The sequence below is a fragment of the Gymnoscopelus braueri genome (assembly GCF_963280865.1).
Source record: "Gymnoscopelus braueri genome assembly, chromosome: 10".
Taxonomy (NCBI): Eukaryota; Metazoa; Chordata; class Actinopteri; order Myctophiformes; family Myctophidae; genus Gymnoscopelus; species Gymnoscopelus braueri.
Genome location: NC_137611.1, coordinates 7428746 through 7451443, shown reverse-complemented (window position 1 = coordinate 7451443; position 22698 = coordinate 7428746). Strand labels below are relative to the sequence as shown.

At 40.3% G+C, this 22698-nt stretch overlaps 2 protein-coding genes across 3 annotated transcripts; one reads left to right on the top strand and one right to left on the bottom strand.

The window, feature by feature from the left end:
• Window positions 1-1041: 1041 nt before the first annotated feature.
• On the bottom strand, window positions 1042-2442 carry LOC308092845 (E3 ubiquitin-protein ligase TRIM35-like; the record flags this gene model as incomplete). The annotated part of the gene is made up of 1 exon (XM_080438943.1): window positions 1042-2442. One exon carries the CDS (start codon window positions 2440-2442, stop codon window positions 1042-1044), a length of 1401 nt encoding a protein of 466 aa, XP_080295069.1.
• An 8591-nt stretch (window positions 2443-11033) lies between these two features.
• LOC308092933 (cold-inducible RNA-binding protein B-like) lies at window positions 11034-14347 on the top strand. 2 transcript variants are annotated; one of them, XM_080439088.1, is made up of 7 exons: window positions 11034-11142; window positions 12248-12354; window positions 12582-12688; window positions 12839-12971; window positions 13464-13641; window positions 13744-13795; window positions 14182-14347. In XM_080439088.1, the coding sequence occupies exons 2-6, from the start codon at window positions 12255-12257 to the stop codon at window positions 13745-13747; spliced, it is 522 nt and encodes a 173-aa protein (XP_080295214.1). In that variant the 5' UTR covers window positions 11034-11142; window positions 12248-12254; the 3' UTR covers window positions 13748-13795; window positions 14182-14347. The 2 variants fall into 2 exon arrangements, with proteins under 2 accessions (XP_080295214.1, XP_080295215.1); XM_080439089.1 differs by having other exon boundaries at window positions 13464-13645.
• Window positions 14348-22698: the final 8351 nt, after the last annotated feature.

The window sequence follows — 22698 nt, the reverse complement described above, 5'->3', positions numbered from 1 at the left end:
ACAGATAGATATTGTAGTTTTACTGTGAGTTATTTACAATAACCACTTAAGCCTTTGCCATAATACGACACATAGCGAATAGCTGACCTACAAGCTCACAATGCCATCACGATGCGTTTGTAGATCGGCCATTTTCACTATTTTTGAAAACCCTTACAAGAAAACGTGTGGCCCTGGTGGCCAAAAATAGGGCCACCAGGGGTAATGTTAAGGGCCCCATGTATGTGCTGTCAGTCACTCCTCCTCATTTTAGGTGTTCACCTCAGTCCAGCTGAATAAAGACATATTCATACTATACTCAAAGGATTAGAGAAAACTCATACTATCTGTTTACCTCACACATGTTTTCATAAAACATCTGTGATATTGTAAATGCTGACCTCTGCTAACATCATATAAGATGCCATGATGTATGTTATTTCATGTTATGTGATGTGTGACAGGATGTCAGAAACATATAAATGAAATGGTTCAGTGAAACCAATTTGATATTCATGCAAAATGGTAGCCTAGTAAACCATGCCGGTCGCGTGAATTCACATTTTCATGTGTCTTCTGCAGACCGCAGAAGACACATGAAAATGTCGATTCGCACGACCGGGATTTACCAGGCTAGAAAAATGGTCCAGCGATTCTAAATTGTACGAGGAAGCCATGTAGAAATAGATTAAAAGAAGACACTTTACAGTAGCCAAATCAAATCAAAAGTAAGTTTTTATTTTTTTGACAAAAAAACAGATCATAACAACATGGCATCATTATCATCATTGTACGGACAGGTAGATGACATTGCAGATCAGTGTTCCTCTACAAGACACGTGATTATAATACAGTAATATTCCCCTTTAAAGACTCTGAGAAAGACATTTAACCCCTATATAGCTGCTCCCCGGGCACTGTATTAATAGCACCCACTGCAGAGATCGTAGTTAATGCAGAGACAATTTTAAATCTTTACATCTAAATTGGACTTAACTATTAATAGTTTTTTTTATCATGTCCTACCATCAACGTTCAAGATCTTTAACATAATCATCATTATCATAATGTTCCAGTTACGCTGACCTTCCCTGGCAACAATTTCAGAGGCAGAGTATCAGCATTGTAAATGTATGGATGGAGTGTGTCAGTGAAAGTGTGTGTGAAGGTGTGTATGTGTGTGTTTGCATCGGGATCAGAGAATGACAGCTCTCCTCTGTTCCAGTCCAGCTGGACTCTGATCCTCCGGGGTTTCCGCTTCAGTTCGAGAAGTTCTCCGCAGCCTCGTAGCGAGAAGTAGGCCTGGTAGTCGCTGTTTTCGAACTGCACATACCAAAACTCATCTCTACTATCCACAATCACACCCACTTTCCAGTGTCTATTGAGTCCAACCTCAACATCCCAGCTGTGAGTCCCTGAGTCAAAGCCCTCAGAACCAATTACATAGAGACGCTCATTGATTTCATCCTCAGATGTAATATCAAGGATCTCCTGCACACAGCTCACGCTGGTCATATCAATAGACACCATGTGTGCTGAATGGGCAGTGTTGGGGTTCAGGATGACAGGATGGTAGGAGACGATGTCCTTCATCTCGTCCCAGACTCTGAAGGTCAGGTTGCCCAGGTGCTTTGCCACGTCTAGCATCGTCCCTGGGATCCGCTGTGGGTCCTGACGTGTGAACCGGACTCTTTCCTTCGTGGTCTTGTAGTTCCGCAGGAATGAGACGTGTTCAGCTCTCAGCTCCTCCTCTACGGCTCTGATTGTGTGTGAGAGGGTTGATATCTCTGTGTTCAGACCCTCAATCTTGTCCCTCATCATCCGACTCTTTTGCTGCTGTTCCTCTACCACTGCATAGACCCTAGCCTGCTCTTCCTCCTGTAGAAACTTCTGGAGCTTTCTAAAATGTTCCTTAATGTTACTCGTTGCCGTCCGGGTCTGGGTCTTAATGTATGCCGCCACACCGTCACAGTTTGCTTTAAATGTCTTGAAGACGTCCAGTTGCTCCTGTAAAGAACTCAGTGATATGTGGACTTCCTCTTTGAGGTCCAGCGCAGCTTCTCTGATGGAACTGAAACTGTGGTTTGTGTGTTTTTCTGGAGGAAGACACGCAAGACACACTAGCTGTTGGCATTCCATACAGAAGAGCTTGAGTTCCTCGGTGTGCAGCAGACTGCAGAGCTCCTCCGACGACGTTCTCTGACGTTTTGGAGCTCTCCGTTGTTCCTGCTGGTTTCTGATGGTGTCACACAGGTTCTTCAGAGCCAGGTTACAGGGTGGATCCTCGATTGAATGTGTTCTCTTACAAACTGGACATTCGTTTATTTCCTTCTCTATCCACCATTTCTCCAGACAGTCTCTACAGAAGCTGTGGCTACACGACAGGAAAACGGGATCGTCAAAGATGTCGTGACACACGGGACAGAAAAAATCCTCTTCTGAAAAAGAAAACTTTGAAGACATTTTGTCTCTGAGGTGAAGCCACAAGCACTCTGTCTGCCCAAGACACAACCCGATATCAGCCAGTCAGTCAGTGGTAGTTACACTAACTTCTCTAGAATGTTCCCTGAAGTTGACTTTCACTGTGAATCCTGGTTCTTGTTAAAGTCCATTCAGCAGTCAACAGTAGGTTCCAGAGTGGTCTGGGACCTCTGGGTCAGTATTCCCTCCTGTAGCTGTGGATGTCTGTGGTGTCCTCCTGGTGTGTCTGTCCACTTGTCTGGAACTTGTTGTGTGTGTGTTTGGTCTGAAGAAGGTGAATCATTTATTCTCTCTGATGAGTCTAGCAGGGGGAGGGGCTTCAACACTCAGCATGCAAATGCGGTTGCACACACATGCCGCACAGGCACACACACACACACACACACACACACACACACACACACACGCGCGCGCGCACACACACACACACACACACACACACACACACACACACACACACACTCACACACACACACACACACACACACACACACACACACACACACACACACACACACACAATTTATCCCTAAAACTAATACACATATAATGTAGACTACACACACATTTAATTGGTTGAATGAGATTGATCAAAGTCATGACCAATGACCATGTTTACATCAGTGGAAAGCTGGACAGTCACTCTCCAGTCCCGGCTCAAGTTAGTCTGGCCGAGTGGAGGTCTCAGAGGTTAAATCTGACTCCGGTATCTGTCTGTGAGAGCATGTTTTAATGTTGTAGGGACAGAACACCAACTTCCTCAAACAAGTGCCAGAGGTCACCACTTGAGGGCGCTACAACATCACTGGACTCAGTTGAAACTATATCTGCCTCCCTGAAGCAGATCACTCTGTCTACCACGCAGTGTGTTCAAGTTTATTTTAGGATAAACCCCTTGAGATGTACCATCTTATTTTCGAGGGGGTCCTATTAACATAAATACATGTCACAATTATTACATGTATACAGAGTAGACCAAACAAATCATATATACTGTACATACATGGTAAAAACAAAACATATACAATAACCATTGTAAAAAAAATGAAAATTGAAAAACATCACAGCCTTGGGACAGGGGTCATCAATATGTCTGTACATGGATGGACAAATGCGTCTGCGGAGACACTTGTCCTTGTCCGTAGCAAAGGTTTACATAACATTATAAAGTTCTTATTTTGATCACAAAAGACCTAATTACTGAATATTAGTCTTCAGGTTTTCTTCAAAATATGATTTACTAGGACTCTATGGCACATAGGAGTCCACTAGTACTAGTGGTTCTCAAATGTTTTATTTGCAAGGACCTCCTTAACTCTGAGAGTGTTCAAATGGAACCAAATGGATTTGGTTCCATTTGAACACTCTCAGAGTTACAGACCTGTTATGGTCATTCAGGGCTAGCTCTCTATGTGTTTCTGGTAATATTATTGTCTACTCATTTTGTATGTCCGTGGCAAAAATAGAATTTTGACAAAAATGTCCACCACAAGCCATATTAGTATGACGGCAGGTTTACCGATAACAAGAACATACAACCTCAAAGTAATGAAGTGTTTGAATGCAGTGTTTAAAGTGCAGCGTTGAAAGGCGAGGTGTTGTGAATTGAATTGAAATTGAATTGTGAGCTAGTAGTTCAGCTATTTGCACAATATTTATCTGTGGAACCGAGTCATACTATAATGTAATGCCTCAACTCCTACAATTCCAAGTGCTTGTCAGGGTGGAGGCTCCCCAGTTCAAATATTTCCATATAATGTGAAAATGTATAAACCATCCAGATCTCTCAGGTCCAGTGGTGGAAAGTAACTAAGTACATTTACTCAAGTGCTGTACTTAAGTACAATTTTAAGGTATTTGTACTTTACTTGAGAATTTCCAATACTTTTACTTCTACTCCACTACATCTCAATGGCAAATATTGTAGCCTACTTTACTCCACTCCATTTTTTGGAAAACGTTAGTTACTAGTTACTTTGTAGATTTGGTTTTTATTATTATACAACATATATTCGCCCTATTTAAACATTGGCTATTTGAAAATAGCTTTGTGAGCTTGTAGATCTGCTATTTTCAAAAGATTTGCATACATTTTTTTTTTTTTGAAACTTGTGAAATGGGACATTATGCATAATGTGTACTTTCTACTTTTTGTACTTTAAGTACATTTTGATACCAATACGTTTACTCAAGTAAATTGTGAATTCCGGACTTTTACTTGTAACAGTAGAGTATTTCTACATTGCAGTGTTGATTTTTCTTAAGTAAAAAATGTGAGTACTTTTTCCACCACTGCTGCACTGCATAAAACCAAAAATAAACGTGGGGAAGAAGCCAATTTCGTTTTTATGCTCCACATATCTGGAGCAAAGTCCCAGAAAACTGCAGGTCTGCTGACACAAAGATTTGTGTTTGCTTCTGCTTTTGATTGAGTTATTTTAATTTTTCTTTCTCTTTTACACTGTAATTGTATCTGTTATTTTTTACTTGTTTTGTTTAATTGCATCCTAATGTTATAATGGTGTTTTCTTTGCCCAGTGTTTTGTGTAAAGCACATTGAATTGCCTTGATGCTGAAATCTGACATGTCTCATATCTTAATAGCATATAGCATAATTATATATCTGCTGTTTAGAGAGAGAGAGAGAGAGAGAGAGAGAGAGAGAGAAAGTTAGGCAAAGTTAGTTACTTTGCCTATACTTGTGATAAACATTTGGCACTGATCATTCCAGTGGTTAGTGAGATTAGACACGCACACGCGCACGCGCGCGCACACACACACACACACACACACACACACACACACACACACACACACACACACACACACACACACACACACACACACACACACACACACACACACACACACACACACACACACACACAAACACACACCCCACTGGTTCTCAAAGATTGACAGCAAAAAAAGGAATACTATAAAATGAATGTAATGAGACCCCTGTTACTGAACAAACACAGTAGAGATGGTTGCTATCAGAATATAGAGCTTCAACCTTGGTTTTAATATGCATACTTATAACAGCACCTTCACAAATAATTTAAAGATACTCTGAATAAGGCCTGGAATTTCATCATTTTAGGGGCAAGGCCACTTGGCTTTTGGTGGCACAAAGGTCAAATGCCAGGGCAGGAGGGCCATCAAATAAAACAAGATTTTAGTCCATTGAAATAATTAATTGAATTTAAGGGTTAAGGATGATTTTACATTTTATATGTCGACTATCTGCAGTGAAATAAATAAATGATGCTATTTACAATCTGATGCTCAGCCCTGCACTAATCAAAGTCACAGGATCGGTTTAAAGATGGGGACTCAGGGATTCAGAATCTCAACAAAAGACACTGTTGTCTACATGACCAGAAAGACACTGGTGTCTACATGACCAGAAAGACACTGGTGTCTACATATTGACAGGAAAGCGACAGAGGAGAACGTGGTACAGTCAGCTGGGGCATTAAGACCACTGTGTTCTCAGGGCATGCCATTTTTTTGAGCGGCACAAGGCCAAACTGAGGGGCAACGACGGTCATGGCCTTCGACGTGGCCTCCCTGAAATTCCTGCCCTGCTCTGAACTTCCCCCCACAAAATGCTGAGACCCAACCCCCACCCCCACTCTGAGAAGCCACTGATAGACATGTTGATTAAACTTACACTAAAACACCTCATGAAAGGGGGGTGGGGGTGACAAATGTTTCAGAGCTTCCTACAGGGATGGCAAATTGCTTTCCTCTCTCATAGTTCTACTATATTCCAGGACTATGAATATCTAGGGTGCCAGCATGGAGTTCTCATTGTCTTACTATCTTGGTCTGAAGCATCAGGCTGTGAGTTCAACACAATGGAACAATGCCTCCCCTCCCCCCACAGGGTGGAGCTGTGGAGCTGAATGTCTGAGTGAGTGAGGTGAAACAACTCACTGCATGTTGATGGCAGGCAGCTCAGATTATTTCTTTTCATTGTTATTTCTGGTTAAGTTAAGACAAAACTAGAAGCCTCATCCGCCAAATAAAAACAAAACAAACATGCTACACGTTCCATGCTGCACTTGCAGCTTGATCAGTAAATGCACGGAAAGACCTATAGCCTAGCCTTGATACAAGACTGTCTTATGACCGATGACCGTCTTCATTAAAGGCTAGGAAAGACCCAACACCCCCAAGCCACACCCCCCCGCCACCCCCACACACACACACACACACAGACACACACACACACACACACACACACACACACACACACACACACACACACACACACACACACAGACACACACACAGACACACACACACAGACATTTCATTTGTTAATGACTTTCATGCATGAATCAAAGTCACTTTGTCAGTGTGAGAATGATTTGCATTCACACAAGCACGTTTGCCTGTGAATACCAGCAGGACCATATAGTTCTAGGCCAGGTCTCAAATCCTCATTAAACTTCATCTTGTCTTTTGCTCTGGAGTGGCGGCATCTTGTCTGTAAATGCAAAACTTGAACTCCATGTTATTTTAGCCTATAGACAACATTATTAGTTCCATCCTGCCTACTAATAACCAGTCGTGGAAAAATAATCAATACCACAATGAAGGCCAATGAAATAGGCCTATGTTCAAAATTGTAGAGTAAAAGTTCAAAAGCATTGTCATCAATACACATAGACTATAGGCTACAAAAAGACAGAACATTGCTGTAAAGTGAAAATGATTTGAGCATACGCATGGTACATCATTCAGACTTCATTTCACCCTTGGACTTCTTGTTTATCCCCAAAATGACATTGCGGGTTGGGTAGCAATCTGTAGAGTTTGTAGAAATATTAGGCATCAAATGTAATTAAATATAGGCCTATATTATGTAGGCTATTTGGGCCCTCGTTTGTAAAATAAATGTAGATATAAAATCTAATGTATATTTATGTAATAGTTAAGTAAGTATAAGCCTTGCTGAGCCATGAGCCTATCTCCTGTTTCTGTAGTGTGAGGCAGCTTGATGCACAAGTATCTCTGGACATGATGCTACTGTAGTATTCTCAGGGCCTTACCCCCGATCCAACCCTTGATGCTGAATACCAAGCAGGGAGGCACTGGGTCCCAATTTTACAGTCTTTGGTTGATTGACCCAGCAGGGAATCGAACCCCGTTCTCCCAGTCTCAGGACGGACATTCTAACCAGGCCACTGAGTTGATGCATGTCTCATATCAATAATCTAAATTTGCAAAGTATATTTTGCCTCAGAGATGTATAATGGAGTAGAAAAGCTTTGATTTTTTTAAGTAAAGTAAAAGTACCTCTAAAGTGTACTTAAGTACAGTACTTTACTTTCACTAACTACAATTATGGGAAATGCATGTCAAATATGATAGGCTCCTCTTCACAACATCACTTTAACTTCTTCCTTGAAATGGTTCCATATGTGCACGTCACCAAAGTCATTACTAGGTTGTTCGTTTCAGTTGCTTTTTTTGTTTGTTTTTTTATTTTTACCCAAAAGGAATGCCAGGGTTGATGTGGTTAAAGTGCAATCTCAATAATAGGCGGATCTAGTTCAACTCCAACTGGGAGCTGGCCTTCAGTTTGTTGGCATCCCCTGCGTGTTGATGTTCTCTCTAGGCTCAAGGTTCAACATTTCTTCATCAGTAGTTGTACCCGGTGCCAGGGTATATTTGTTGTTTTAAAAGTATCAAGTAGTTCATAAAAACAGTATCCATTGATTCAATTATAAAAAGAAGAAAGGTCATGCTTGACACACACACACACACACACACGCACGCACACGCACACGCACACGCACACGCACACGCACACGCACACGCACACACACACACACACAGTAGACACACACGTATTTTTAGGCCTAAAGATAAGCTCACTATAGGCCTAAAGATAAGCTCTCTATATAGGCCACTCGACAAATATTGGTTTAGAGATATTTTCTTTTCCAGGGACATGTTACTAAACACATTCTTGTTCCTGAAGGTCAATTTGTACAAGCTCACAAAGTGTTGTGTTGCGTGCTTGTAGATCAGCTATTGTTGCTATTGACTACAACTAAGGGTTAAGAAGACTGAACCGTTAAAGTGGTTAAAGATCATAGTCTGAGATCTGAAATCTATGCCACTGGTTCTCCATACGGGGTCCAGGGACTGCCAACGGTCCTTTGGGGGCAATCCAGGGGGTCCCCAGCAAACTGTAGCCTCTTTCTCAGCCTTTACTCATCAACAACTTTAACCTTACTTCAGCTATTCAAAAAAAAAGCTGATCTCACAACATGTCACACTGCAAGTCATTGTGAGCTTGCAGATCTCCTGTTTCCAAATCGAAAGTTCTTTAAACATTGTGGAATATTTTGAATCATTTTGAAAAGTTTTAACAGCACAAATCTTGTCCTGTGGTGGTTCCCTGGCAAAACATATTTTCAGATGGGGGTCCGCAGACATGAAAATGTTTGAGAACCACTGAACTATATGCTCGTATCCTTTGTTTTGGATGTGTGTTTAGCTCCAAGAAATATTCATAACCGTGCCATGGCTGGACTCATTATCAGAATCACAACATCCCCAAATGTCAATATGGACCTTTTGTCGTGTTTATTTTGACACATGTTGGTGTACAGAATATATTAGGCCAAAGTAAAGGATCGTATATTATTCTTATTATTTCTGGTAAAGTTAACACAAAACTAAAAGCCTCCTATTCCAATTCAAATAAAACTAGGCTGCATGCCGCCACTACATCTCAGAGGCAAATATTGTACTTTTACTCCTCTACAATTATTTGAAAAGTTTAGTTACTAGTTACTTTGTAGATTGTGATTATTACTACAAAACATTAACCACTTCAGGTAACCCTATATACATTTCGGCCATTTGAAAATAGCCGATCTACAAGCTCACAATGCATCGCGATGCAACGCATTGTGAGCTTGTAGATCTGCTATTTTCAAAAGATTTGTATATTTTTGAAAACTTGAAATGGGACATTCTGCATAATGAGTAAATTTACTTTAGGTACTTAAAGTATATTTTTACAAGAGGAAAATATAAGATTATGAGACATTTTTATAGGGAACATCAATCAACCAATTAATCAATCAATCAATATACGTAGGCAAAAATTATACCCAACAATGCTTTACCTGTCCCTCATCCTAGCAACGGGCCAGATCTTACATTTTTAAAGTCTGTACCCAGATTAACATCATTTTATTTTTTTAATACATTACCTTTAGGGGAAAAACACTATCATTTAAAAATGTGTCATTGTATTCATTTTCCATATTGTATTTTCACATTCCATTGTATGTTTGTTTTTGTTTATTTTGTATTGTTTATTTTTTATTTATTTATTTTTAACTTGTTTTTGTTGTTTAAATGAAAGTGTGAAAGTGTGTTTTGGCGGAAAGCCAAAATATTGTTTCTTAAGGTTTGAGATATTTGAGACATATAGGGGTAGGACTTGATAAGTTTTCACAAAACTTCTTCCTACTCCTTTTTCGAACATGGACTATAATTTAAGGATGGATGGAGGATTTAAGGAAAATAATTTTGGCGCTGTTTTTAAAAAAAAAACAGCGTCTTCTTTTTTTTCTCCTTTGTCTTTTCTCATTTATATTTTTTAATATGTTCAAAATAAATAAATAAATGAAATGAAATGAAAATATGTTGACATGGAGCGTTTGAGAAATAATATTTAAGCCTAGCCTACCCCATATTATTTGAAAATAAAGTTAAAAGGGCAAAACAAAAGACCTGCCAGTGATCCTGATTGCTGACCCCCTACCATTCATACGTATCTAAACCATAGAGCTAAAAATAAGAACTAAACAGGCCGCAGCGAAATGCACCGCACTGGCCCCTCCTACTGAGGTCGCAGTCAAAAGCACTGCATTGGCCCCTCCTACTGAGGTCGCAGTCAAAGGCAGAGCGCTCGTCACCAGTGTTGCCATGTCTACTTATTATAAGCAACTTTTTGGGCTTACTTTTCTGTAAAGTTGCGGGTTGCGGGTGGGCTTCTTTCTAAAGTGTAGTTGCTTATTTGGGCTTTTTTTTCCAAAACATGTTTTATTATTATTTATTTTAAACCAGTGGTTCTCAAATATTGTCATGTCAAGGACCCCTAAATTGTATTTGTCCCCCTAAACCCCCCATCTAAATCTTGTTTGTGCCAGGGAGCCCCACATACCAGATTTGTGTTATTATAATGTTATCGAAATCTTCCAAATATTCCACATTTTATATCAATTCTTTTTTTAATAGCCAACATAGATTTAAAGTGCTCGTGTGGCATGGTCGCTTCTTTTGGCCTTGTTTTCCTAGACATCCTGCTTTCTTATTTCTCTCACAAAATCTGGCAACGCTACTCAGTACGCATTTCCATCACACTGGCCCCTCCCACTGAGGTCGCAGTCAAAAAAAAATCTGAGTACGCACTTCCTTTATATCGCACTGGTCCCTCCCACTAAGGTCGCTAGCCAAAAAAAGCAGAGCGCCCCGGGCAGCCACGCACTTCCTTCCCTTATCGCACTAAGCCCCTCCCACTGAGGTCCGCAGTCAAAAGCAGAGCACGCAGCCACGCACTTCCTTTTCCTCCCGCAGTTCCCTCGCACTCGACCGCACAGCAAGACGTTTATCATCGCAGTCTTTGCGAAAACGATTTAAAAGGTAATTATTTCCGCTTTCTAAAACCCATGCCGTGTTCCTATGTCGCCTTAGTATAAGATAATTAGAGTTTTTATTTCTGTAAATAGTCATTAAAGCGTGTAAATATTAAAGTGTCGTTGCGTCCTCCACGCGCGCGCCAGTCAGAAGCTAAGCTAGGCTAACAAGAATGACTAGGTGTGGGGAACGTAACGTGCTGTCGTCGGACTACGCGGTATTTAGGGCATTTAGGCCTGTTATAACGCCGATACTACCTATATTTACACCAATGTAGCGTTCGAGGCTGATTAAGGCATCGGTTTAGCGGCTTTTAACACTATTTATAAGGTTATAAACAACAGGGAAGTTCCTTCTCTTTTAGGCCGCCCAGTGAAGCCTGTTCATTTGTTTCCCACCAGACCTCGGCAGCCCGCCATTACAACAATAACGCAGTCGCACAAGCTTACGTCATCAGCCTGTGTCATCATGACTCTCTCTCTCAGGGCCATGATGAAGCAATCCAGGCTGCGCAATACACTTAGCTGCGGATATCCTCCATTTAGAGCCTCCTCCTCAGCTTTAGAGCTGTTTTTCTTTTTAAATCTATAGTTTAACAGTTAAACTATTTGAATCCTTTAAATTAAAACGCAATCAGTTAAACTTTAACTGATTGTGATTGTTTTAATTTAAAAGATCCCCAGTTATTATTCCCCCCATTTGATATGATTATCATTTCTGGGACCCCCTTGTAAAATCCTTAGTCAGTGTAACTGAGACTGTACACATGTAACCAAATGGACCCTGTGGTACAGGTCCATGAGGTTCCATGTGTAGTGCTCTCGTTACAGGGTCCATGAGGGTTCACAGAGTTACAGACCCACAAGGGTCCATTTGGTTATCAATAATTTACCTGGGGATTCCCTGGATAAGCCACCCACGAAAATCAATGCATAATGAACCATCTGGTTTCTTAAGCATTTAAGCCCCATGCCCTACTAAAAGATGGATGGTGTTTGTTTATGTAACGCTACAGTTACATAACTGTAGTTTGACCCGCTTATGTAAAGCACAATGAAAGGGTGTTGATTCAGAAATGTGACCGTTCTTTTGTGTTTCTCTTTCTCTTTAGACCAAACATGTCGGACGAGGGTAAGCTGTTCATCGGTGGGTTGAGCTTCGACACCACCGAGGACTCGCTGGCGGAGGCTTTCTCCAAATATGGAAACATAGCCAAAGGTAAACAACTTGTACTCTACCACGACTATCCATATGACGGACATGCAAAAGTGTCACTTTTCAGCTACAGTCACCTTTTTGAACCCAAATAGGGCAATTGTGTGACACCTGACCAGAAAGAAAACAACATGTTTTTGCATGCCTGATATTAGCAACCACAAATACATTCACATTCATGATTTAATTTATCTTCAACTTATTCATCTTCTCTGTTTTTGTGTCTACAGTTGACGTCATCAGAGACAGAGAGACAGGCAGGTCTCGTGGATTCGGCTTTGTGAAGTACGACAGCACAGATGATGCCAAGGAGGCATTGGAAGCAATGAATGGACAGGTGAGTTGCCCCGAAATGATAATTAAATCACAGATGGCTTGCTTGGTGGCCATTTTGTAAGGCACCTGGTGGCACAAACACGGTACTGCACCGAATACAACAACTGACAATGACTTAACGTTATGATTTTATCATTTGATATCATTTCAGAGTCTGGATGGCAGGACGATCCGTGTCGATGACGCTGGAAATGGCCGTTCCGGTGGTGGTGGTGGAGGCGGTGGTGGCCGCGGCGGCGGATATGGTGGCGGAAGAGGCGGCGGCGGATATGGTGGCGGAAGAGGTAGAGATTGAGTTATAACCCATTAACCCATTAAGACCTGAGAAGATTCTAGAAATGTCTTCTAAATCCTAAAAAAAAATGGGAAAAAAACCATTTTTTTCCCCCTCGATTTTTCAAAAATAGCAGATCTACAAGTTCATAGCGCGGCACTCGGTGCCGCGCTATGAGCTTGTATATCTGCTATTTTTGAATAGCCTAAAGAAATCTAAAGTGACACAGATGCGTTCCAGGTATCAATGGGTTAAGACGTGAGACGATTCTTAAAAAAAATCGAAATCCTAACAGTTTGGGGGGAAAAATCTAAACTTTTCCCCCCAAAAATAGCAGCTCTAAAAGCTCATTTGTAGATCTGCTATTTATATATAGCGAAAGAAATCTAAAGTGACACAGATGCGTTCCAGGTCTTAAGGCTCCCCCCCCCCCCCCCCATCTCTGGCACATTCATTCTAGATGGATGGCATGTTAAATGTATTGCCTCTGGTATGTGTGCAGGTGGTGGCGGATACGGTGGCGACCGCAGCTACGGCGACAGGAGCGGTGGAGACCGAGGATATGGCGGCGGCGGCGGAGACAGAAGCTACGGCGGCGGAGAGAGAAGCTACGGTGGCGGCGGATACAGGAGCGGCGGTGGCGGCGGCGGTGGCTACTCTTCCGGCGGCAGGGATAATTAGTAAGTGACTGTCTTAAATTTAGGAATAATTTAATGAATTGAGCACCTGTGTAGTGTACACCGCTCTCATCCCACTGGTTTTAATGATTGTTTTCTTTTCAGTTAAAAGGTCATCTTTCGGGAGGATCCCACAGCGACGGATATGACTGCTAATGTAAGTATATGTAGTGTGTCTGTTTAAGTAGTGTTAATGCTGCTCAGGTCCACACTTACTTATACATCTTCATGGATCCATTATTGAACCAGGTTGTTGCAACCACGCCTGACATCCCTATTTTGGGCATGCCATTATTGGTAAAAAAGTGACTATTGGGCTTAAATAGTGTAGTGCTGACACAATTTGTAGTCTCAATCCAAATATTGCAAGCGCCCACCCTACTAATTTATTTTCATCTCCAATAATCATCACTAACTTAAATAACGGCCTCCTGCAAAAGGATGTTCGCTTTTTTATTTGTTTTTTGGGGATGAGTATGTCAAACTCTTTTATGCTTGCCTGAACTTCAATGTCTTTACCATGTTCCCACTTCTTGTCCTCAGCTGCAAACAACTAAAAAATTCCAGAAAAAATCCTGAATTCAAGATCATCCATTCCTTGGCTGGCTGTTTAAAAGATGACTGACTTAGGCTGCTTTTTTTTTTTTTATACCTATTGCATTGCATTTGTGGAATAATTCTCGACTAATAAATGTTTTTTTTACATTAACGATTGTAGTGATCTATTACTTCTACACATTATTGTATTGCAAGGAAGATTGTGCTGTTTCGACAAATTAGATGGTGAATGACAGTGCAGTAGAGTGTAACGATAAATTTTAACAACTATTCGATACGTATCACGATACTTGGTTGTCGATACGATACATGAACGATACAGGTTAATTTAGGACGCTACGTTTCGATTCAGTGATTTAGTCGATATAGTAACTATTTATTTACCCCAAAATTCTGCTGTGTGAAAAATAAATGCCTGGATACTGGATATAAACCCCTCTTTCTCTTTTTTTTTTCTTAAAAGTATTGATATAATTGATTATTATTGATATTGCAGAACGATTGATACGATTATTTGCTTTGCAAAACGATTCGATACAAAGTCAAACGATACGATATTTAGCTGTTTGCATATCGATATAGTAGATAGTTGAAAATTCAAAACGATTTTTCGATGCAGTTACTATATCGTTACACCTCTACAGTGCAGTCATGTCAGTGGGCTCGGCTGCACAGTTGCAGTTGTAATTGGTATACTGACCTAAACCCCACAGATTCTGTTGTGTTAAGAGGAAGGTGTAAGACACTAGACTCAAACACGTATGAGAGTTTAAAGGGCAAGACTACTTTGCGTTTGATTTGTGTGGTTACCTTGCCATGGTGTAACTCCACAGGTGGACAAGAAATCTAAAATAATTGCTCCAATGATTAGAAATTGATAATTCAAAATATGTTCCTCATTGACTGACTTTGTACGTTGACAGCTCTCAAAGTCCTCTTTTAGCACGTAAACAAACTTTATTCAGACAATATAGAGCATCACAAAACCCAGTACTGTATTTTTTTTAAAAGTTAACTTCCTGTAGATTTACTATTTGAAGATCCGGTTTCTTAATAAAAATGGTAAAATTAACAGGAAGTTGACATTAAAAAAAGCAAACTGTACTAGTTTGGTGATCTACAGTCTTAAATGAACGTTTATGTACTAAATAGTGACTTTGAGGGCTTTGAAACATTTCTAACCAATGGAGCAACTATTTTTGATCACATTGATTTGCATTTCCTTCATGGCAAGGTAACTACACAACCCAAACATCTACCAAAGTGGTCTTGCCCTTAAGGTTGATGTCAAACATACTTTTCAGATGGTTATTTCTGTATTCTAAATCTTTTGAATAGTCTCATGTAATCTAATTTGTGATATGGATTTTCGTGAGGTGTATGACATGATCAAGATTAAAACCAAGCTTTTAAATATCTAATTTACAATGAATCTAGAATATATTCACTTTTTGAATTATGTTGGAAGAAAAATAATCCTACAATATTTACATTTTTGATAAGGATCTGTAAGTCTCTTCAGAGCATTTGGATCACTGCCTTACACCCATTCACAGGCTGTAGTTCTGTGATTTACAATAACTACTAAAGACTTATACTTTGTCTTATGACGACTAGCTAAAATAGCACATCTACAAGCTTAAAATGCGCAATGAAGCGATGTGAGCTTGTAGATAGGCAGGGTTAATTGTGGTTGAGGATCTCTGTCAGTCACTCCTCATTTTGGGTCTGTTCCCCTCAGTCCAGCTGATAAAAAAAACATTCATACTGAACAGATTAGAGAACTCATTGAATTTAATTGAGATCATACCATCCAGGTGTTACTGTGTAGTTTACATCTTATATTAAATACTATCCTCTGCTCATATAACAATGCCATGCTGTATGATGTCATATATATTTATATCACACAAATGAACTCAAATTACATAAGAGTGTGGCAGATGTGTATTTGAATTAAACCTCATTCTATGTAGAGATTACTTAACAGAGCTCTACTTTAATCAGAAATCAGTCCAAAAATAAATCTATTTTGCAGAATTATTTTGTATACAGCTAAATGGTACAGTGATTATAATTTTGGGGACTGTATCCAAAAGGTATAACACACGCACGCCGCACACACAGGACATAACTACAGGGTGGTTGTGTCCTGGTGACGCTATAACAGGACATTCTGAAATTTCTTCCTCGGCCTAGTTAGTGTGCGTGCAAAACCACACCTTTGGCCTGGTGGAGGCGATAAGAAAGCACGTGTCCACACAGGACAGAAATAGAAGACAGAAAATAATAACCATGTGTCTTTCATGTGGATCTCAGACGTCATGAGGCCAGCGTCAGAGCTATCTATGACAGTGGTTCTCAACTAGTGGTCTGGGGACCACCAGTGGTCCTTGAGGGGGTTCCAGGGGGTCCCCAGCCAAATTAATAGTTAGAAACCAAATTGACTGTCTGTAACTCTGAGAGTGTACAAATGGAACCAAATGATTTGGTTCCATTTGTACACTCTCAGAGTTAAATGAACACTGAGGATAATACTACAGTGTAGATTGGGACCCCCGAGAAATCAAAATGGTTGAGTCCCTTCAAATGGGGGTCCCTGGGCTAATATGTGTCAATAATCAATTTGGGGGTCCTTGACGCAAAAGCGGTTGAAAACCACTGATCTATGACATCAGTACTATAATATATGTAATCTCCATATTTGGGCAGGTTCAGCCCAATCCGACCTCCATTGTTTTTTTCCAATATAATTAAGTTCATAAAAAGTAAAAAAGTAAGTACTTTGTCTACTTGTACTATATATTTGGCACTGATCATTCCAGTGGTTAGTGAGATTAGCCACAGTAGGGCTGTAGTACTCGAGACCGGTCTCGGTCTCGAGACCGGTCTCGAGACCGCTTTTTGATTTACTCGGTCTTGTCTCGGTCTCACCCATAGTTTGACTCGGTCTTGACTCGGTCTCGCCCATAATTTGACTCGGTCTTGACTCGGACTCGGACTAAGGGACTCGGGACTCTACCCCCACCGAGTCCACTCGAGTCCAAGACCAAGTCACTACAATGCAATGAAATAATTTTATTATACCCATATTATGAGGAGCCCATTCACATTAACATTATAAGAGAGCTGTCTGGCGCTTATGGACAGCTTTCTTGGAGCACATCATCTTGCAGCAGTTGACAGCGCAGCAGCAGCAGAACACCAGCAGTCCTGTCCCTCTGGTTTATATTCTTTTAAAATTATATCCACGAACAGGTGTTTATTTATTTATTGTGTGTTCACTGTGTAGCCTGTGGTTGTTTTAATCATCAGTCTCTAATCATCTAAAGATGAATAGAGACTGCTTTCAGTAAGGTTTCCTTGCGCACATTATACTGTGTCACTCACTGCAGTAAATATATCAGTCCAAGCAGCAAAACTAAAAACATTAATTAACATTAGATCCTGACCGATGCTGTCGTCGGCTTGTCTGGAGATATACCTACATGTAATGTACAAATCACTTAAATTATCTATTCTCTTGTAAGTTGTACCACATTGTGCGTAATTGCGCACAGGGAGACTGACCTCTTTCTGCTTTTCATATTAAGATCAATTCTATTTCTATAATTCTATCAATCCTATTATTTATTTCATACAATAAAACAATAAGTAGGCCTACATCCAGAAACATTTTCACCATGAATATAAAAGCATCAACCTGTATGCATGAGGCAAATACTCTGTAAAAGTAATTGAGCTGTGTTCAAACTGTTACTTGAGTAAAAGTATTGGCTTCAAAATATACTTAAAGTACCAAAAGTGAAAGTACTAAAATATTTGAAAATAGCCGATCTACAAGCTCACAATTGTGAGCTTGTAGATCTGCTATTTTTTTATAGTCTACTCTATGGTATAAAATATGGCCAAAGTGGTTAATATATTTTTATTATGTAATAATTTATATCTGCTGCAAACTACGTTTTCAAATAATTGTAGTCGAGTAAAAGTACAATATTTGCCTCTGATATGAGTAGAAGTAAAAGTATTGAAAATTGGAAATAATCCAGTAGTAAAAAAAAATACCTCAACATTGTACTTAAAGGGGTACTTCACTTTCGGGCCGGGGACACATTTAAAAAAAATATTAAAAATAAATGAAAAAAGTTATGGAAAATTCATGGCCCCCTCACACATTAGTAGGACACTGCGTGTCGTGAGGGGGCCATGAATTTTCCATAACTTTTTTCATTTATTTTTAATATTTTTTTTAAATGTGTCCCCCGGCGGAAAGTGAAGTATCCCTTTAAGTTGTACAGTACTTGAGTAAATGTACTTAATTACTTTATTTTACACCATTGGATGAGATTTAAAAGTGCCATGTACATTTATTTACACATAGTGACAATACACATTTTCACACATTATGCATACTTATTGAATAGAGCTCATTGTAGTAGGCCAGGCATACCTAATTTTGAGCTTTTCCAAAGTCAGAAACATATAATTGCAGTGTTTCAGATCAAGATTGTTTTCTGTACCTATAAAAAAAAAAAAAAAAATCTGGTCTCGGTCTTGACTCGGTCTCGCCCCCCGTCGGTCTCGGTCTTGACTCGGACTCGCCCCCCCTCGGACTTGGTACTGACTTGGACTCGCTTTAGGTGGTCTCGACTACAGCCCTAAGCCACACACCACCACCACAAACAAAATAATGAAATGTCTTTCTTGATTGGATGACGTTTGGTGGTGGTGACCCACCTGAAAATGTGTTTTCTTTTAGAACTGGAGAGTCAGGGAGACCCCCGTTACTTATCAAACACTGTAGAAATGGTTGCTATCAGAACATAGAGCTTTAACGTTTAAACTTTGTTCTTTAAAAAAACGTTTGTTTACTAAAACAGAAAGTTAAAAGAACTTACAGCACCTTCATAAACAATTTAAAGATATTCCTGAACTTCCCCCCACAAAATGCTGAGACCCAACCCCCACCTCCACTTTGAGAAGCCACTGATAGACATGTTGATAAAACTTACACTAAAACACTTCATTAAAGTGTGTGTGTGTGTGTGTGTGGGGGGGGGGGGTTCAAAGCTTCCCACAGGGATGGCAAATTGCTTTCCTCTCTCATAGTTCTACTATATTCCAGGACTTTGAATATTCTAGTGTCCCAGCATGGAGTTCTCATTGTCTCACTATCTGCTGGATTTGGTGTGAAGGCATCAGGCTGAGTTCAACACAATGGAACAATGCCTCCCCTCCCCCCACAGGGTGGAGCTGTGGAGCTGAATGCCTGAGTGAGTGAGTGAGGTGAAACAACTCACTGCATGTTGATGGCAGCTCAGATTCTTTCTTTTCATTGTTATTTCTGGTTAAGTTAAGACAAAACTAAAAGCCTCATCCGCCTAATAAAATAAAAACAGGGCACTTGCAGCTTGATCTGTAAATGCATGGAAGGACCAAAACCCCCAAGCCCACCCCGGTCCCCCCACCCAGACATTTCATTTGTTAATGACTTTCATTCCCATTTGAATGACTCAAAGGGACTTTGTCAGTGTGATAATGATTTGCATTAACACAAGCATGTTATGCCTGTGAATACCAGCAGGACCATACCGTTCTAGGCCAGGTCTCAAATCCTCATTAAACTTCATCTTGTCTTTTGTTCTGGAGTGGCGGCACCCAGGGCAAAAATGCACCCATACTTCCGAATTAACCGAATTAATAAAAACAAAAAAACAAAAACACCCCAAAAAGTAACAAACCCGGTTAAAAACTGCAAGTCTTCGCACACACAGCGCGAAGCGTGCGCACACATCCGTGTGTGTGCGTCCTTGGGGGGGGGGGCGAAAATTGGCCTTTGCCTAGGGCCCATTCTGACAATAATGCGGCCCTGGCAGCACCTTGTCTGTAAATGCAAAACTTGAATTCCACGAGATGATATTTTAGCTTATAGCCTACATTAGTTCTATCCTGCCTACTAATAACCAGTCGTGGAAAAAGACCACAATGTAGAAAGAGGCCTGTGATGAAAAATGTAGAGTAAAAGTACAAAAGTATTGGCTTCAAAATATACATATAGTACTTACAGTAGGCTTAAAACAAACAGAAAACAGAACAGAAAATAGCTGTGTTTAAATGATTAGAGCATGCAAGCACCCTTAGACTTCTTGTTTCTCCCCAAAATGACTACACAGCAAGCACACAAGTATTTTTGTATCACACTATGATAGGCCTAAAGATAAGCTTACTAGGCCACTCGACAAATCTGTGAAATTTTCTCTCATGCTACTAAACTATGACACAAGATTGATTAAATAAAAGTCCAATAAGAGGGTCATTGTGGTTTTATCAGAGTAAAAACTGCACAGTTTTGTGAGACAAAACAAACGCTGTAAGTAACGTTGTTCCCTTTTACACACTTCCTCACATTCTTGTCCCTGAAGGTCAATTTGTACAAGCTCATAAAGTGTCGGCTTGCGACGTGTTGTGTGCTTGTAGATCGACTTACAACTCAACTAAGGGTTAAGACTTAACCGTTATCCTCTGTTTTTGATGTGTGTTTATCTCCAAGAAATATTGATAACCGTGCCATGGCTGGACTCATTGTCATAGCAGACTCACAACATCCCCAAATGTCAATATGGACCCTTTTGTTGTGTTTATTATGTTGGTGTACTGAATATTTTAGGCTAAAGTAAAGGATCGTGGCTGAGAGATTATTCATATTATTCTTATTCTTTCTGGTAAAGTTAAGACCAAACTAAAAGCCTCCTGTTCCAATTCAAATACAACTATAGGCTCTTATAGTTAGGTTCTTACAGCTTGTTCTGGAAATGCACTGAAAGAGTCAGACCCAACACCCCCAGGCACAGCCCCCCCACCCAGACATTTCACTTGTTAATGTCTTTCATTCCCATTTTGAAGTCATGTTGTTTGTGAGAAGAAGTATTTGCATTCACACAAGCACGTTTGACTGTGAAATCCAGCAGGGCCATGGTTCTAGGCCAGGCCTCAAATCTCCATTAAACTTCATCTAGTTTGTCTTTGTTCTGGAGTGGCAGCGCCATGTCTGTAAATGCAAAACGCTAAGCCAAGTTTTTTATACATCCATGGTTCTATTCTTGGCCTACTAATAAAGTTACAATTATGGGAAATGCATGTTAAATATGACAGGCTTCTCTTCACAATATCACTAACATAACTTCTCAGACCCTGAAATGATTCCAAATGTGCTCGTCACCAAGTTGGTGTACAGCAGGGAGACCCCTGCTGTACATCAACTTGGTGACGAGCACATCAACAGCCCAAGGACCCCTTAGCTGAGCGAGAGATGAAGCAGGGACCCCCACTACATATTTTATAAAATGTAACCTTTTCAAGGATTTTCCTAGATCCATAGACGTGTGCAGCGTTGCGTTGGATTCAAGTAAATGTGTATTTTCAGACAGTTAACCACTTAAACCCTCAGTAACCCTAAAAACTTGTACTTGGTCTGCAGTTTTTTCCCCTCTACACCAAACCTCTTTGACGAAAATAGCCCGAGCTTGTAGATCTGCTATTTTTGGCTAATGTTCCCCTCAGAATAGGGATACTAGGTATCAAGTGGTTAATGTAAAAAACAAAGTTCCTATCACACAAAGATTTGGCGGCCCCCCTGTAGTAACTCTGAGAACCCCCTCGGGGTCCCGGGCCCCTGTTGAAGACCCCTGGGGACAGTTGCACCACCTCACACTGAGTTCAAACTTACCCTAGTTATAGCTTAAATGGCTTTAAAAAAGCCATTTAGACCAGGAAAGCATCTGTGTCCTTTTTTGATTTCTTTGGCTATTCAAAAATAGCAGATCTACAAGCTCATAGCGCGGCACATGAGCTTGTAGATCTGCTATTTTCTGAAAAATCTTGAAAATTAGTGCAAATCTTTAAATATATACATATGTTTAGGCAAACATATGTCAAATATTTTTGTTCCAGCAAAGATTTGAGTTACAAACGTATATATATATTCAAAGATTTGCACACATTTTCACGATTAAAAAAAAAATAGCAGATCTACAAGCTCATAGCGCGGCACTCGGTGCTATGAGCTTGTAGATCTTTTTGAACACTTTTTGAAGCTATTTTTGAACAGCCAAAGAAATCTAAAATGACAGAGATGTGTCTCCGGATTGAATGTGTTTAAGCTATAACTAGACTAAGTTTGAACTTAGTGTGAGGTGGTGCAACTGGCCCCATGGTGTACAGGGTATAATAGGCTGAAGTAAAGGAGAGACCAGCTCAGTCTTGTGGTAGTGTGGTCCACCCTGAGACTCCCTATGGCCGAGTCATACCAAAGATGATACAAATGAATCCAATGCCTCCCTGCTTGGCATAAAACTGAGCATAAAAGGTTGGATTAGGAGTAAATCCTTGTAACTTAGATGATGTAGAGGGCCACTATATTTCCACACTCACTCCAGAGGGCCACTTTGCATATACTGTCTTTTTTTCCGTCAATTAATGCCGTGTTGCGAGGCGTTGTGA

Coding starts and splice junctions, on each gene's coding strand:
- LOC308092933 (XM_080439088.1), top strand. CDS start 12,255: ATGTCGGACGAGGGTAAGCTGTTCATCGGTGGGTTGAGCTTCGACACC. Junction 12,355..12,581: donor ATATGGAAACATAGCCAAAG/GTAAACAACTTG, acceptor TTGTGTCTACAG/TTGACGTCATCAGAGACAGA. Junction 12,972..13,463: donor CGGATATGGTGGCGGAAGAG/GTAGAGATTGAG, acceptor GTATGTGTGCAG/GTGGTGGCGGATACGGTGGC.